Source organism: Neolamprologus brichardi, chromosome 2 (genome assembly GCF_056152115.1).
Source record: "Neolamprologus brichardi isolate AB-2024 chromosome 2, ASM5615211v1, whole genome shotgun sequence".
In the NCBI taxonomy this organism is placed as follows: domain Eukaryota; kingdom Metazoa; phylum Chordata; class Actinopteri; order Cichliformes; family Cichlidae; genus Neolamprologus; species Neolamprologus brichardi.
This window is the reverse complement of record NC_142105.1, coordinates 31,528,446-31,545,937: the sequence shown is the minus strand read 5'-3', so window position 1 is coordinate 31,545,937 and position 17,492 is coordinate 31,528,446. Positions and strand designations below refer to the sequence as shown.

General features: G+C 39.6%; 3 protein-coding genes across 4 annotated transcripts in view; 2 read left to right on the top strand and 1 right to left on the bottom strand.

Moving 5' to 3' along the window:
• Window positions 1–1,750: 1,750 nt before the first annotated feature.
• On the top strand, window positions 1,751–9,501 carry tmtops3a (teleost multiple tissue opsin 3a). The gene is made up of 4 exons (XM_006781224.2): window positions 1,751–2,135; window positions 2,703–3,031; window positions 7,721–7,954; window positions 8,568–9,501. Exons 1-4 carry the CDS (start codon window positions 1,751–1,753, stop codon window positions 8,778–8,780), a joined length of 1,161 nt encoding a protein of 386 aa, XP_006781287.2. The 3' UTR covers window positions 8,781–9,501.
• A 1,030-nt stretch (window positions 9,502–10,531) lies between these two features.
• Window positions 10,532–12,226, top strand: cd40lg (CD40 ligand). Its single transcript, XM_006781225.3, has 4 exons — window positions 10,532–11,002; window positions 11,344–11,371; window positions 11,471–11,572; window positions 11,677–12,226. Exons 1-4 carry the CDS (start codon window positions 10,640–10,642, stop codon window positions 12,045–12,047), a joined length of 864 nt encoding a protein of 287 aa, XP_006781288.1. The 5' UTR covers window positions 10,532–10,639; the 3' UTR covers window positions 12,048–12,226.
• Window positions 12,227–13,468: 1,242 nt separating this feature from the next.
• Window positions 13,469–17,492, bottom strand: part of arhgef6 (Rac/Cdc42 guanine nucleotide exchange factor 6) — a 28,403-nt gene continuing 24,379 nt past the window's right edge. For both annotated transcript variants that reach the window (XM_006781226.3, XM_006781227.3), the window contains 5 exons: window positions 17,166–17,262; window positions 16,807–16,893; window positions 16,605–16,704; window positions 16,284–16,338; window positions 13,469–15,821 (listed from right to left, as the gene is read on the bottom strand). In XM_006781226.3, coding sequence (XP_006781289.2) covers window positions 15,699–15,821; window positions 16,284–16,338; window positions 16,605–16,704; window positions 16,807–16,893; window positions 17,166–17,262 — 462 coding nt within the window. In that variant the 3' untranslated portion in view covers window positions 13,469–15,698. The remainder of the gene's footprint in view (window positions 15,822–16,283; window positions 16,339–16,604; window positions 16,705–16,806; window positions 16,894–17,165; window positions 17,263–17,492) is intronic.

Genomic DNA, 17,492 nt, shown 5'->3' with positions numbered 1-17,492 from the left:
ATGGTGTAATTATTTTACATGTAGTTGTTTTTTTTTCCTGTGTAATAATATTCAACATTGCTATAAATACATTTTTCAAAAAATCCCTGTGCAAAATGGTTCAAAAACATAAACAACTGTTGGATGCTGTTTGTCCGTGATTTGAACCGGGGGAACAAATTGTGGCAGGATCAGCCTGATATTATTTGTATCCCACTGTAACATTACTGTATAAAGAGCTAACATCTCCAAAATGTCAGGAGTAGTTAGTCCTTACAACAAGTGTTTGTGAACTACAAATCAAGAATGTGGGATACTGTTTGTCCATGATTTAAATATCCCAGCACTGCTTCCAAGGAAGGGAAACCCAATCCTGCAGGGAGACCTACCTCGGCACTTGTGCAGGTGAAACCAAAGGGAAGATATGCTTCACCATATTTTCTAGTCTTTGGCTTAGAATGAAGTTGGTTTGGAAACATATTCAGCTATGCTTCATCTCCTGCTTTGCGTTTCTGTGGGCGCCCCGTGCTAGCAGTGTCCAAGCATTGTTTTTTTTTTTTTTCTCTTTTCATGCCGCGCCCCCCCTGCAATGGCTCTGCGCCCCCCCTAGGGGCGGGCCCCACACTTTGGGAACGTCTGCTTTAAAGGAACACAAGTTCCTTATTCGGACCCCATGTGACTTCCCTAACCAATCAGAAGCCAGGAAATCCTAGCCTGAGGGAAATGAGGGAAAATCAACTTGGTAGATTCAATACACAATTATTAGTGCTTTGAAAGTGCACAAGTAAAAGTACAAACATTAAATAAGTAAAAATTAAATATGAATGAAATGTAAATATAATTTGCTTTGTAAACATCATTAACACATTTGTTTATCAATTGAAATATGAATTTATTTCTACACTTTACAGAAATATATGTTTTTAGACATGTGATGCTTTTTGAAAGCATTAAAACCATTAGCAACCGATTGCAACAAAAGACCTTTAAAAGCACACTTTTAAAATAAAAATTATATAGTTTCAGGTCTATAGTAAATTCAAAGGATACTGTGAGGCACGGGATTACAGAGAGTCGGTGAGGGCATTTGACGTTGATTAATGGAATTTGAATGGGGTGCGCTAGGATGGTCAGAAGGTATTATTGAATTGGTAAAGGAAGGTGCAAAAAGAAAATGCTGAACAAGTGTGAAACTTTCTTTGTGGCGACTTTCTGTGTGCCCTACAGTTTGCAGAAGTCTGGCACAGGAGCAACAATGAATACGAAACGCACAGCTTAGCAAAATCGTGCAACAAAGTCTGGTTTCCTGGAGCGGAACGCCAAAGCAATTTATTCCAAGCTGTCCGTAAAATTAGAAAGTTATTTTGGACAATCATGTATATCCGCCATGAAAAATGATCAAACCCAATGGAAATACGGGTAATTACGCGAGTCACAAGCTCAGCACAGCGTCCTAAAAGGCATTGTGATTGCGACTGGAGGGTGATTTATTCCATTTAAACACGCAATGTTAACCAAAAGGGCTGATTATATTAAACTAGGGAGACTCTTAGAAAGAAAGAAAACAACAACAACAAACAGTCTGTGTGGCAGAGGGAGAGAATGGGGGTCGTTGCATATATTGGAGTGCAAGAATTGCACGTCTTATAGGTCTCTGCACACTCTCATACTTGTGTTACACAAGCTCCCACTGCGCGTAAAGCTGCGGTCCACCGGGACTTTATCTTGTGTGTGTCCAGCTGTTCTTCAGCCTTTATCTCAGGTCACTGCCATGGTCGTGTACGTACACGGCTGGAATTTCAGTACCACCGACAGCTCCCTCTCCAGCTTCAGCATCAATACAGACAAAGCGCTTTGGGGCTCCACGGTGCCCCACAGCCCCGGTGGGCTGAGCCGGACCGGCCATACGGTGGTGGCAGTATGCCTCGGCTTTATTTTAGTGGCAGGAATCCTCAGCAACTTTCTCACTCTGCTCATTTTCGCAAAGTTTCGGTCCCTCTGGACGCCCATCAATCTCATCCTGTTGAACATCAGCCTAAGTGACGTTCTCGTGTGCGTTTTCGGGACACCGTTCAGTTTTGCTGCCAGCCTGCACGGGAGGTGGCTAATTGGAGAGTACGGCTGTAAGTGGTATGGATTTGCCAATTCCCTCTTTGGTGAGTAACCGCATGAGGAGTACTATTTTTCCCTGTTTACCCTTGTAAACTCAAATAATTATGACCGCGGTGTCTCTTTTCAGTAGTGGAAGAGCAGAGTAAATGATGTCATTGATTCAAGAAACATAAAAATGTAATAAACTTGGATTAGAAGCACTTCAAACCTCTGAGCTTTAAGGCTTTCAAACTAAATTAATAATCACAGGGGGAAACAGATCTTTGTTAATTAGCTTGACTTTAATTAAGTTAAAGAGCTCTATAGGAAAATACAGGAACACCTGTATCTTAAGAAATACTTTTTCCCCCTTTGCTGCTGGGGTTGCATTTACTTTCTCCTTTTTAAGTATAATATAAAATATATAATCTTTTATACAGCTGCTTTACATAAAGCCAATAACCTACTTTTCTCCACAATTATGGACAGTACCATCATTATAGACTCTACAACATGCAAAATGTGGCTTTATGAAGGGATGTAAAAGCTTTAACCAACCTGAGTTGCTGCAAGTGGCCTCTGATGATTAAATCTAAAGTACTCTTTTCATTTCTCCACTCCTGCTTCAACAGGGATTGTGTCCCTTGTGTCCTTATCTCTTCTATCGTATGAGCGCTACACCACCGTTCTCCATTCCTCTCAGGTTGATGTCTCAGACTTCAGAAAGGCCTGGCTGTTTGTTGGAGGCTCTTGGTTTTACTCTCTCTTTTGGACATTGCCTCCCCTCCTCGGTTGGAGCAGCTATGGACCAGAGGGTCCTGGTACCACTTGCTCCGTCCAGTGGCACCTCCGCTCACCCTCCAGCATCTCGTATGTGTTGTGTCTCTTCATCTTCTGTCTGCTGCTGCCCCTTCTGCTCATGCTATATTCTTATGGAAGAATCCTGATGGCCATTAAGAGGGTGAGTTCAGAGATACATGAAGAGTTTCACCACATCTTTTGGGACGATCACACAAGACAAAGAGAAAACCATGCAACCACGTACAGTGCTACCATGTCATTTTTAGTTGTTTATTTATGTGTAAATAAATCATAAGTCATCTGTATATTCATCAGAATTTTATGATTTATAATAGTAAGATAAAGAATCTGAAAGCAGATGGTAGAACAGAGTTCAAATTACATTCATCTAAATTTACATGAGTGTGAAATCTGCTTTTGCTTATGTCTACCACATTTTGTCTATTTTTTCACAGTAACTACCCTGAAGGACTAAGACTTGAATACTGGAATTCTTGTGACATAAGGTCGGATTTTAGAGGTTAAGAAGAGGCTGAGTTCTATTAAAATTTGATCATGAGTTTTTGAGGTAATTCCAAGGAAAATCAAGTTGGATAAGCTAGCAATTCATCAATGAGGAGAAAGAAGAAGGGACCACGTATAAGGGGCAAGTGTTGGGTTGAATCTCTGTCTTTGTCTTTACTGTCTTAAGGACAGTAAAACCAACCCCAGTTTATAGTGACCCATGCCTTTAGGTCACCGTATCACCATCTTTGTTATGGATACATATAGACAGTGTTGGGGAGTAACGGAATACATGTACCGCCGTTACGTATTTAAAATACAAAATATGAGTAACTGTATTCCGTTACAGTTACCGTTTAAAAAGGTGGTATTTAGAATACAGTTACTTTGTTGAAATAAATGGATTACACGGCGGTACTTCCCTGTTTCATATTGTGGCGGGTCAGGACTGTTTGGGTTTTGTTTGACAGCTACGTTCTGTTGTTCCAGGTGGCAGCGTTACGGTCGCCATGGTTACAGGGTGACGCTCTCTCTCTGCGTGTTTCCTGGGTGAGAGAGGCCTTTTTGTTGTTGTTGTGCTAAGCTAATTGGCAGAATGCTACAGGTATAGCTCTAAAGAATGTAGCATCATGGGCAGTGTAGTCCGTGCTGCAGGGAGAATGGACTGCCATACACGTTATGTGTCTGTGAGCGAGGGAGGGAGAAAAAGGAAAAGTACGAGCTGTCATCGAGCAAAAACGGGAGCTGGAAGCATGTAAATATAATAATAACCACTGCAGCCAAGAAGAGTGCCTGAAGAGCCCAGTTGTAAGTAAGCTATTAAGACTCGACTGTACACCGTGTTCGTGTTTTCCTCCAAAAACAATAAGTTCCGTTGGAGCAGCCTTTCAACGCCTCTCTCTGTCTCTCGCTAGCAAAGTTGACCCAGACAACAAAGTAAAGCTAGTTTTCAGCTACGAGCCCGACACAGAACCCACCGTATTAGCCAGAGGTCCCTTTACTACGGTTCGGAGCCGCGGACCTTCAGTAACAGTAATAAATCACAGCAATAGTACATTCATGTAGTTGTAAACAGCATGATAATATATTAAGTAATCCGAAGTATTCAGAATACGTTACTCTCATCGAGTAACGCAACGGAATACGTTACAGAATACATTTTGGGGCATGTATTCTGTATTCTGTAGTGGAATACATTTTAAAAGTAACCTTCCCAACACTGCATATAGATAAATAACTGGTAATTAAGAGTTTCTTGTTAGTGTTGGGTTCTTCCCACTCCTTGCTCGTACTGCTTCTATCACCAAATGCTCTAGAAGGTATTTGTAGATCATGGTACCAACTTGTTGCTATTGGATACCTGTCATTATATAAGCACTTCCGTTTTTTAAGCTTGATGCACCCAAGACTCTGAGCAGAAAGCAGCTTTGCAGACTTGATCACTGTAGCAGCGAACTGGGGCTCAGCTGCATCAACTCAGAGCCCACCCATCAGCTATTTTTAGAGAGTTGGCAATCTGTCTGAGGAACCGTCTCCTGGCTTCTCAAAACTTGAACCAACACATCAGAAAGAGAAGCACCGTATGCATCAGCACTGTCAGTGTGGGTCAAACCTATGTCTTTTCTATATTCTTAACTAACAGCATCCCATTTAAAGAGCGAGCAGTCATGTTGCATCAACATATTTTATGTTGTAGTTCAGTCCCAAAGGAATGGAATTCAATTCATTTTTTTATATACAGAAACCAAGTTCATAACAATAGTTTCCTTATATATCAAGGTAAACAGAGTCATAGTGTCGGCATTAGAGGAAAAAACAACAACAATCTTCTGAGTGTGAGAAGCAAAAGTGACAAAGAAGAACTCAGGGGTGAGATGATCATCTATTGCCACTGCATGAGAGGTAAAGGAAAGGATAAGATAAAAGAGAAGCGCATATAAATACAAAGACAAATCAAACTGTGGCAGGCATTAGGGAAAACCATTTCACCATCATAATCAACGGGTAGCTCGATTTAGGAGAGAGAACGGAGAATAGAAGGTCGGTCATGCAGAAGTGACCGCAGTTATTACACGAGGGAGGTTTGTTCAGACAGAGCAGTGAGGGCCATGATCTAATCCTATATAGCAGGAGGTGTAATTGAGTGTATGAGAGATAAGCAGTAATTTGACAGATGGGGTAGATTTTCTTCTCTGCGAGGCGTCTTTCACAAGCCAGACATGCTCATTTATTCATAAATCACCATGACAAGCATCACAGTGGTAATTACATACGGAGGTGGGCACAGGTAAATGAAATCAATACTGACCGGTGAGATGCTGCTGTAACCACTTGCTTTATGATTTATCTGAGATCATTTTTGGCACGACTAGCACATCAGGAAAAAAACAAAAACAAATGTGATGAAACGCATCTGGGCATGTAATGCGGTCATACTGCTTCTGACCAAGATCGAAAAACATGGCATCTGTTTTTAGCCCCTTCTGATTATCACACATCGGACATATTCTGCTGATCCAGCAGTCATTCATAACAGGTTGTCATTACACCTAGAATCTGATTGATTTAGGATTTTTAAGACTAATACCTATACTGATATTTGGACATGTAACAACTTGGTATTCCAAAATGTCAGTCTTTTTTTTCTCTTTCAGACATACACAACACAAACAGGTTCCTCTAACATTTGCTGTATGTATGTATTTATTTACTCATTTATGCTTCGTCCACTATAGTGTTTGTGGCATTTTACGCACACGTGCTAACAAGGAAGTTACAGAGCGCCCTGAGGTGGACAAACCATGCAACGTTAACATGCATAATGTGGTCAAAGCATCTCATAAAAAATATATTAAAAAGTTTAAAAATCATAGAAATGATAAATTTATATATTTATAATATCTCCCAAAACTATCTGTTGGGCTTCAACTATAGCTAAGGGTTAAATTGATAGTATTTTTGCACAAATCAAACATATATAATTAATATTATATTACAATATTATGGGAATCATGGGATCCTCTTGACGTCTGACCAATATACTGGAAACAAAGTATCCTTGATATCTTTTCATATGCATACTATTTTCTGAGTGTATTCCTTTTGTTTTTCTGAAATATCCTTTAAAATTGATATTTTGTTGGAAGTCCCCTTCTCCCCCATCCTGGGAAATCTGGATCAGAGATGCTTTGCATTTTAGCAAACTCGAAAAGATTAAATTCACCCTGCGTGGGTCTATGGCCAAATTTTTTAAGATCTGGCAACCCTTTTTTGACCATGTTCAGACTTTGCGGTCCCGCAACGCTCCCAATTAGCCAGCTCAGACTTTATTCTATTTTATTTTATCTTATGTTTAAGTATATGGACTCTATTGTGCCTGCGCTTTATGATGGCATTTACTTACCTACTTTATACATATTTCCTTTCTCTTACAGATTTGACTTATCTTTACAACTAAGCTGACCACTCATTATGTTTGTGTTTTTTTTTTGTTGTTTTGTTTTGCTTTGTTTTTTCTTGGTTTGTTTGTTTTGTTTTTTCTGTGTCTGTGTGGGGGTGTGGGCTCTGAAACTCTCCACATCTCTCTTGTACATTCAGGAACTGTTATCTTGTACTCCAGGGTTTACCATTCGTATTATTAGATTGGACCCTTTCTTTTTTCTTTTTGTACACCCACTGGTACTCCTATAATTATGAGGTGGGAGTGTATGTTTCATATTGTTTTATGTTCTTCAAAAAGAAAACTGCATATTGTTCAATTTGTCTTTTCTAAAAATGGATGCAGAAAATTTAATAAAAATATGTGAGGAAAACAAATTGATATTTTAATTTTTGTGAGCAATACCACCATCACTTACAGCTCACTAACTTGCTGTGCGCTTTAAACTCCACTTCGCTGCTTCTAAGAAGTGGAGCTGGTTCAAGTAACGGGTTCGGTTCTTGTTGACTTGTTATTAATGTTTATTTTATACCGTATATTTGGATTTAAAAGAAACAAATACTTTCAGTGAAGATTTATTCTTCACTTGAGTAGGAAGTCACCTGTGTACTGTCAACTCTTCATAATGCCACATGAGGGCACCGAAGACACAGATTTTTAAATGCTACATGCTGCAGCGCGAAGTGTGGATTTTAGTAATCAGTTAATAGATAGCTTATGTAAGCAAATTAATCACAAAATAAAATGTGTTGGGACTGAAATAAAAGAGCATATGCAAGAGGCACAAAAAGCCTATTAGTGCACCTGGAACCAGCCTAAGATTCTTAGAGACACTAACAAAACACATGAATTTTCTGGTGTCTTTACATCTATACCTCTTATTCTCCTTCTCTCTCACATCTCCAGGTGGGAAAGATCAATCTTCTGGCAGCTCAGCGCAGAGAACACCACATTTTGCTGATGGCTTTCTCTATGGTGTCCTGCTACATGCTGTGCTGGATGCCCTACGGCATCGTGGCACTGATGGCCACCTTTGGTGGGTCGGAGCTGGTGACTCCCATCACTAGTGTGATTCCTTCCATCCTGGCCAAGTTCAGCACTGTTGTCAACCCTGTTATCTATGTTTTCTTCAACAAACAGGTGAGAGTGAGGACATAACTGATAGACTGATAGGACTGCTGATAATTATTTCAAATATCACTGCAAACGATATACTAAAAGTATCTTGTCTAGACCAGTTTGTTCAAGTGCATAAAAATGGAGTGGCATTGTGTCACTGACAGAGTTGAACACAATAGTTTTAACTGCAGCTCAGTTTCTGCAGCACCCAAGATGATATATGTTTTCAGTGTTTCTAATGAGACTCCTGAACAGAATATTTTTAAGATATTAAATTCAGAAGCATTAATTGAACAGCATTTTCGTTACTACTTTTTTATTTCAATGCCATGATTCTGATTATCCCATAATAGATAACATAGATAACACAGGGGTGTCATTTATTGTAAAGTAGGTCGATCCTTTGTCAAACTGATTATATGACGATGTTGCACGAACTTACACAATACTTCATTTTAGGGTTTTCAAGGGTTAAATGTAAACCGTGGTTAAATGTATCCTAAATATAATGAACTGAACTTTCCAGGGAGATTTACCGGTGTTAAACTGAGCGCTCGACATGTCCTTTGATCTGCAAATCACTGCTTATTGCGACTGACCATTCTATTCCATTCTCCACTATACTTTTGCACAGTTTTATAGATGTGTTTTGGCCTTCATGAAGTGCAAAGGAGAACCTGAGATTGCACAAGGAGAAGAGCACCGAACTCCGAGGACACAGTTGTCAGAATATTTCCGTGTCCATAGGAAAGCTTCCCTCAGCTCCCCACAAGTCCAGATCCCGAGCGGCCCCAGAAACACTGTGCTCTGCAGCCGACATATAGTTTATGTTCACTACACTCCGTAAAAAAGTTGTTTTCAAACGACTGACTGAGAGTATTGAAATACCTTGTTGATATTAGAAGTCAGAGGAGAATGGTCAGACTGCTTTAAGGTGATAGGAAGGAACCAGTAACTCAAACAACCATCATTACAACAAAAGAAAGTAGAGCATCTGTAAATGCACAGCACATTGGACCGTACAGCAGATTGACTTCAGCGGTAGAAGATCACACAAGGTGCCACAGAGGAAACTAAGGCTACAGAACTGTACAACAGAAGATTGGAAAAATCTTGTCATCTGGTCTGATGAGTCTCAATTTCTGCTGCGACATTCAGATGACGGAGTCATAATTTAGCAAAAGCAGCAAACACGTGGATCAATCCTGTGCTGGTGAAATAGTGATGTGGGAGATATTTTCTTGGCATAATTCGGGACCCTTACCACCAGCTGAGCAGGCTGCGCCTCGAATGACTGAAGCACTTCAATAGTAAAAGGAGGTCTAACCTGATCCCAGCAGTGTATATGAATGCATGAGTGAATGAATGTCTTTAAAATTTACACAAAATAAAATTAGATTCCAATTTTCTTCAGTTTTTGACACACAAAAAACATGTGAAAACTCTGTATTGACGTAATTTTAAAGTTAAAAATATTTTTTGAACCACTAGAGGAGGCAGTGGGCCATTGTAAAGGATTTCTAAAACATTGAACACATTTCTTATTTAGACAGCTGCATAAAAATAATTGTAACACTTTGTAGATGGTATATTACTGTATATTATTATTATTATTATTTAAAGTTTTTTTTTTAATTGCAGCCTTTTTATGAAATAAAGATCCAGCTTTTATCAAGAAACACTTGTACTGCGCACGTTGGCAAATTTAACCTCCCCCTGATATTATTCACATTTACATGAGTCCAAAATGGAAAATAATTAGTGTGTATGAAACTGTGATAAAAGTCTCTGGGTAACTTTAACTCATATTAGGCTTTTAATCCCAATCACTTATCACGATCACTTATTGTTTGTGTAAAAACTCTTTATTGTATATTTTCAGCCACTTGTTTTGGAGATGAAACATTCACTGTCTAATAGCGACTTACACAGGGACACGCTGCACTGTGCTGTATGCACAACTCTGTAAGCAACCCCACATTAAACAGTTTTCACTTTAGCTTAACCAACATGTGTGGGCTAAAAAAAAAAGTCAATGGTAGGTCTCATTCCAGACAAATCCGCTACCACAACTAAGCACATTTCACATATCCTGCGGTCGTTAACGGTGTTGTATATCTAAATGGACACGCCATGGTGTGGACTGTAGCCAGTAAACTCTCAACAGATTAAACTAAGTTTGAGTTTGGTCAGTTCGTCAACATGAATTAAAGTTAGGTTGAAGTTGAAAATTAACCATGATGATCCTGTGGTTACACAGCTAACTTTAATCTTTACTCCAGTGAACAGTGGCACTAGTCTTTTGAAGGAATAGCTCAGTATATATGGTGCCTTAGATATAGTGTTACGTTTGTCTGCTTCTGACTTTAGGCTGACCAGATAAAGTCTGCGAGAAAGATGTGAAAATAAATGGTGTGAAAATACTACTGAACTCTTAATATAGATCTTTGTGTCTCTGTGTGACTATGTGCGTGTGCCATGTGATATACAAGTACTTTAAAATACCTTTTAATGTTATAACAGCTTATATGCAAAATTGAAACAGTTTATGGGGATTTGGTTTTGTGGGGCAAAAAAGTGAAAGTAGTATCAGCTAAGTGCACGAGTTCACATAACAATCATGTTAAATGTGCAGCATTATAGACATGCTATAGCTGACACAAAGGAAAATGCAGTGAGGGTTTTTTAAACCAACATGCACACCACATGTATTCACCAAGTGGCATTGCAAAGACATCTGCATGTCAAAGTACTGAGACCTTCCAGGAAGTAGTCAGACATAAACTCAGATGCTTGAGAGAGGAGCAGTTCAAAAGCGCATGGGATGTCACGGACGTCAGGCCTCTGCAGCTGTCACCGCTCTGCTCTATCATGATCAACACTTACCAGACCAGCCTGGCTCCACCACCGGTGCCTCCGCGCAGCAGGTCCCAGCCGGTCCTCATCCCAGCTTCGCTTCCATCGCAGGGCAACAACAAGGTTCTCGTCCGGTTCTTGGTTGGCGTAGTGGTGCTGCATTTATTTCTTTCACTTGCAGGATTCTTCTACCTGTACTACCATGAACATATGGTAAATCTTTTTTTTTCCTCATTCACTTTGGACCCATTGTATAAAACTGACAGCTTAAACAAAACCAAAATTAACAGTTAAACTCAGAATTCTATTTTCTTCTTATTACATTTTAACACGACTATATACTAAAATAATTCAGCTTTATTTTAAAACAGGGAAGTTAAGTATGCAGAATTGGTTAGATCTTTTGGTTCACACATTTTTTTGCTGTGTGTAATTTTATCTGGCTAATTTTGCATTTAAAAGATAGGAAATGCTGGCGAGGTGTGCTTATGAAAACCTCCCTTCAGTAAGTCCTTTTACCCATTTCTGATGTTCTACTTTTTTCTTCACTACAGGAAAAACATTTCCCAGCAGAAGATAGAGGTATATTCAGTTCAATCAATACATTTTATATATTAAATAGAAAATAAAAAGATGTAAAGGCATTAATTTCTTTAAAAAATTGTTCTCTCTTTTTCTAAGATGGATTGCCCTCATCTCAAAAGCAGGAAATGGACAAACAGGACACCTTCTATAAAGCCTTAGCACGCATGGCAGTTAAGCAAGTTGAAGGAAAGAAAACACGTAAGAATATTACACATTTTTTTTCATTTTAAATAAAAAAATGCAGTGACAAGTTATCAAAAATGTATTAATGAGTGTTTAATTAAACTTCTTTGTCTCTCCAGCGGGTTGTCTTCAGTGGGACACGATGCACTCTGTTCTTAGAGGCATCAACTATTATGAACAGATTTGGCTGACTATTCCAGAGACTGGTTTTTACTACGTCTACTCCAGAGTGACCTTCTCCAAGGGCGATTCTACGCTCCCACTAGCCAGCAAGGTCAAGCTGAGGAAGAACGAGGCAGATAAAAGTATAGAGGATGCAATGAAGGCCTACTGCTACCTGGAGAGCACAAAGAATCCTCACATGTGCACAGCCGCTCAGGGAGATCTGATCCTACTGGAGAAAGGAAACCAACTGAGTCTCTGGGTACAAGACCTCTCACTGGTGGACTACGAAGAAGGCGCAACAAGCTTTGGGATATACAAACTATAAGACTCATACATGGACACATGCATAGAAAAAAGCTGAAGAATGGGATCTCGTGGATTTATCTACAAAAACACTTTTGAATTGGCTGGCTCAAACGTCTTCGTGGATTAGTTTGGATTTGAGAGACATAATTTATTACACCAGATTTATTTTTTAGTTATTTTTCTTTTTGTATTGATTAGTAAAATGTTGTATTTATTGATGTAAATAGATTGTGAAATGAAACTGATATTTAATCTGAAACATTTATACTCTTCTCAGTTTTTCTTGCATCAACCTCACATCAGGAACGAGTCACATTTAAAGGACACGCACACGTTACAATGAAACATCCAAACGAATGAACCACAGGCTTAGCGGTTTAAGGATGAAGGTGTCGAGGTTATACGTGTATGAGCTACATTATCCCACCATGAGGTATATTTTCAAAATATTTTAAGCGGTCATAAGGAAACACCTTCGGGAATAAGTGATGGTTACTTTAACAGGTGTAAAAACACCAAGATTCATCACCAGTAAAACCCCTGATGCTTATCGTGTTCTAGGTTAGCGTGCACCACTATGGTTTTCAATTTCTAGGACGCAAACAAACCACAGAGAAGCTGCAGTTTCTCACATCGCCAAATGGGACCACTTAAGGTACAGGCTACCCACCAATTTCAGTGGTAAGAGAGGAAGCAAAGGACCAGTGGTTTAAGCAGAACTTCCAGTCTGCTGCATATTTATCATTTAAATAATGCAGCCGGTAGTTATTTTGATAAATGGGGCAAGAACCTTCAATCAGACTCTCAAAACATGCGGTGTATAATTTAAAAATCCAAAGTTCCCCACTTCAGTTTGAAATACAGGAATTCTTAATGAAAACCATTAAATATCAAATACAGTTCAGACCATCCAAAGACCATTTGAGTTCAAACCTGAAGACTATTGCTCTCCAGTTCTGAGTGATTTTACTCTAACTTGTCTGGTGACTACGTTTTTGTTTGTTTGGTTGGTTTTTTCAGCTGTAACCTGTCTAGTGTAAGTCCTTTTTTTAATACTGTAAATGATGAGTAATATAAAATTCTACCAAACACCCTCAACACCTTTGACATAACAAAACCTACCACACTGTCACTGTGGCAGTGGAGTACAAGAGCATGGAAAGTGTGAATCTCTATGGAGGTGTACAAAGTTGCAGAGGAGGTACATTCTTAGAGAATGTCATCTATTCTAGTCACTCCTTCCATCCTGTTTCTCAGTACCGCATCTGAGCAACATGCAAACTCCTGAACCACACACACACGATGAACACAGCATGGAAAAGCCTCTCTCTGTGGATTTCCAGTGTGAATGAAGGAACGCCGTTCGTGCCGTTAGTAGAAATCTTAAGGAGTTTTCCGTTACTCGCTTGGATAAATCAATACCAAATGCCGAGCTCCGCGTATTATATTAAAGTTTTAATAAAAGAATGATCATACCAAACATAAAGTACAGGGTATCTAGAAAAAAAAAAAAGCATTACAATACTTGCAACAACAATAATTGCATAGAACAGTCTTTCAAAAACAAAAACACACAGTGGTCTGGAGAAAAGTTTCAGATAAACGGGTTAAAAATTGGATTTCAACCCCGTTTCCACCAGTAAGTGCTCACTGAGACTATTGGGAATTTGAAACTACAGTATGCGGCGCTTATGAGAGCAGTTTTTACAGAAAGAGCGGTAACGTTACTCTCAGCAGCGAACGTGACGAGACGGACTCGCACATCTGTACAGGAAGCAGCAGTAATGCCGGATAAAATCTAGATGCTATCAGTGTCCCAATTCAAATAATACAGGTCAGCTTCAGCACCTGAGCAGGCATCACCCCGCAGCCATGCTCAAGCTAGACAGTGACCCTGTTACTGATGTACCAGTGCTGCCCTGTATCATACACAGTGCTTCAGAGTCTCTGTAAAGAGGCGCACGACATCTATGCCAACAGCACTTCACATACAGTAAATCAATAGGATACATTTTGAGTCATTTTTAATAATAATAAATTTGATCACCATCAAGAGACTTAATTAAATAAAGGCAAATGAAATATAATGAATACTTAACTTGAACTTTTTTTGGTCGATAAATTGTTTTTTTTTTTATTGCGTTTTCTCTCACTTGGGCCCACCATGCTGGGACCAACCCAGAGGGTCAGTTAGTAAAGCAGTCACTTATTGCATTTCAGAAGCATCTACTGCCTCTCTGCAGTGCAGTAAGATAAGGAAACAGTGTTGACGGTGCACACGCTAAAACCACATAAGGAAATGTACCGTTGAGAGTCCTCGAGAGGCTGTTAAGCCCTGTTTTCTTTTATAGACACACTAAAAGCTTGAGCCATTTATTACAGCACACCACCCATTATATTTCAATATGCAATATTTAGTTTATTCACCCCTTCAGGAGGCACTTAAAAAAACAAAACAAAAAAACAAATAGCTGAGCTTTACTCTACACCGACAATTTCCTCTCTCCATCAGCTCAACAGGAACCCACAAGGATACCATAGAAGCTGCAAAACAAAAACATCGAAATTCTCAAGGCGTGCTCTTTTACGAAAGTAATCTTTCCTCCTATGTGATACAAAAAAACCAAAATTATTTTCCCTTGGCTTAAAGCCGGGGGATTTTTTTTTCCTGCCTGTACATATCAGTGTAGTTTATTCAAAGACGGACATAAAGGCAGCAGAACAATATCTAAAAAGCCAACACCACAATGAAATGCTTGGGTGAACAATAAATAGCTATGCAATTTATATGTTAAAAGGATTCTTGGATATATTTCAGTACGAAGAGTAAGGGTAACGTCTTTGTTATTATTTGTGTACTCTTGTATAATAAAAGATACATAGTAAGATCTTTCCTATTTTAATATGCAGCTGCATCCCTGATAGCTTTGGACTATATATCTGAATTTCTCGATTATGCAGAAGTCACACTGATACATGTACATTCATGCAGTTTTTAAATAAACGATGACGGGCTCCGTTTTAAAACTAAGATTGCGACGATGAGCTGACCTGATTGTTTGCCTAAAAAGCAGCCTGGAAATGTGTAATGCGAATGTCTAGAATAATACACACAAAAAACAAATCACACATACAAAAGAGAGATTCCCCCCCCCCCAAAAAAAATCTATTTTCCCCATAGGGACCCTTATGCCAAATAAAATACAACAATGACAAAGTCATGACGTGAAAAAAATAAAATCAGTCCCCTTGATAACAGAGGTGCATGCAAGAGAACACCCATTAAAATTAATGGCTTCATGCTCCTTTTCTATTTCTAAATGAAGCAAAAGAAATGGCGGCAAACTCTCTGTCTTTGTCCCAAAATTCTTCCATTTGGGGGGGATTGCTTGTTTCGTCTTGGTTCAGCTGAGCTGCTTCAGAAAGAAGCACGTGTACAGTCTCGTCTCGGTCGGGAAGAAAGAAATCGAGCTCCAGAACCCCTGAGAGCAAGTCCAAGCCTGCTCTGTGTGATTGAAATGTGGTAACACAACATAGATACACAAATACACACACACACACACACAAGTCTGACACTTTCTGCCCCACCCCACCCCGCAAGCGTTGTTGCAGAAATGTTGACACATACACGCGCAGCCACAAACGAATGCTGATGATTGGATGGTTGTGCTCAGTGGGCGCCGTCGTCCCAGCCACAGTCGTTCTTCTGCTTAGCCAGTTTACGGACAAGTCTCTCAAGCTCCTTGCGAGACTTCTGCTCCTCCTCCAGAAACTGCTTCATCCACTTATTCTCCTGCCACACATTGTGGAAAATAACAAAGTTAAGATCTATCAGAGCCTTTCAAGCACGCGTTTCACAATTTGAGGACTTTTAAATTCAGTTCACTTCTCACTCACTGCCAAGCACCACCCCAAAACAACAAACTTTTAAATATTTTATTGAGGATATACGTCTAAATAGCGAGCAGTCAATTTTTGAACACGAGAGTCTCCTTTGTGCTTGCACTCATTTCTTTCATCTCGTCTGCTCTCGGTTTCACCGTGTATGCGTAAAAGCCCCACCTCCCCACACATGGAGCAGAACTCGAGTTGGAAAAAACGAAATGATTTCATTACCAGAATTAAACGCTGAAAGTGACTGATTATAAATGTCCAAATGACCAAACAAGAGAAAAGCAATCAGGAAAGGAAACAGAGTGACTGCTGCCCTGAGACGACCTGTATTCTTGCATCAGTGATCTCCAATCTCACTCACCTTTTTAAGCTCATGAACCTCATCCTTTAAAGCATACACGGCATCAACCAGACTCCTGAACAAAAAGGTAGCATAGTGTTTGTGTCATACTTCAAGATATGATATGCACGCTTTAAACACCCTCTCCATCTCAAAGAAAGCTAATTATTTTGCACTTCAAACACACATCTATGTACATCTATACCCACACATATATGGTTGATAGACAACATCTCAACAGGTTAAATGGGATTAACATCAAAGCTCTGAATCTATCTGCAAAAAAAAGTCAATCTGAATTGAAGGACACATAAAAAGAGTACTAAGTAACACTATTCTTACTTTTCCTCAATAACCGTCTGCCCGTTGCTCTTCATTTCCTCCACAATGATCTTCTCTTCCTCTGGCAGGAGCACCTGAGGAACACACTCTTTCCGTACCGCTGTTTAAACACACACACGCACAAAATAATGATAAAGCTAAAATCATTAGAGCATAACTCTAATTACAGACAATTCATCCACATCGTTCTGCAAATACACACCCGTGGTGCTCTGATGCAGGCTGGCTCCCGTGCAATATGCCTCAATCACCCTCAGAATCTGAGCATCCTCCTCTAGAGCAACCGTACCTGCAAAAACCAGAGATTGCCTTTATTACACAGCACTCTGCTGAAATGAATGCAAATGACATTAGAGGTGTAAGGTAAGAGGTTTGTTCTGTGTGCGCTCTTAAGATAAAGCAGCGCTGCAGAAGCCCCAAGTCTGCTCTAGTGATTTCTAAACCATATATGTTACATTATTTCTGAGCAACATCATTAAAAGAACATAACGTCTTGTTTAAAAGCTTGTTTTGAGCAATGCTTTACACCTCCCGTTCCCTAATATAAGGCAAGACACTTACTTCTTCTCGTGTGAATGTCATCATCAGAGGGCTTGCGCTCTTTCCTCCTATTTCCTGGCAAGAACTTATTCCTAGGCCGTGGGCTCTTGCTGGTATCCTGGAGGTGGTCGACAATAAACTAAGTACATCTCTACACAAAATCCCTCCTCCTACACACACAGAGCAACGCACTTCTGAAAGCCAGTGGTCCAAACCAACCAGAATGCAAGCTTAAAGGGATGTGCATCCCACGTGAATAAACATCAGTAAACACACAACACACACACACACAAATCCATCAACAAACACAACAGCAAGCATGTGATGATGACCAAGACCAAATTAGCC

Excerpts from the sequence above, each read along its gene's own strand:
- cd40lg (XM_006781225.3), top strand. The coding sequence starts at position 10,640 with ATGTATTCACCAAGTGGCATTGCAAAGACATCTGCATGTCAAAGTACT. Across the intron at positions 11,003-11,343 it reads TGTACTACCATGAACATATG|GAAAAACATTTCCCAGCAGA; the intron begins GTAAATCTTTTT and ends TCTTCACTACAG. Across the intron at positions 11,372-11,470 it reads TTTCCCAGCAGAAGATAGAG|ATGGATTGCCCTCATCTCAA; the intron begins GTATATTCAGTT and ends TCTTTTTCTAAG.
- tmtops3a (XM_006781224.2), top strand. The coding sequence starts at position 1,751 with ATGGTCGTGTACGTACACGGCTGGAATTTCAGTACCACCGACAGCTCC. Across the intron at positions 2,136-2,702 it reads ATTTGCCAATTCCCTCTTTG|GGATTGTGTCCCTTGTGTCC; the intron begins GTGAGTAACCGC and ends CTGCTTCAACAG. Across the intron at positions 3,032-7,720 it reads TCCTGATGGCCATTAAGAGG|GTGGGAAAGATCAATCTTCT; the intron begins GTGAGTTCAGAG and ends TCACATCTCCAG.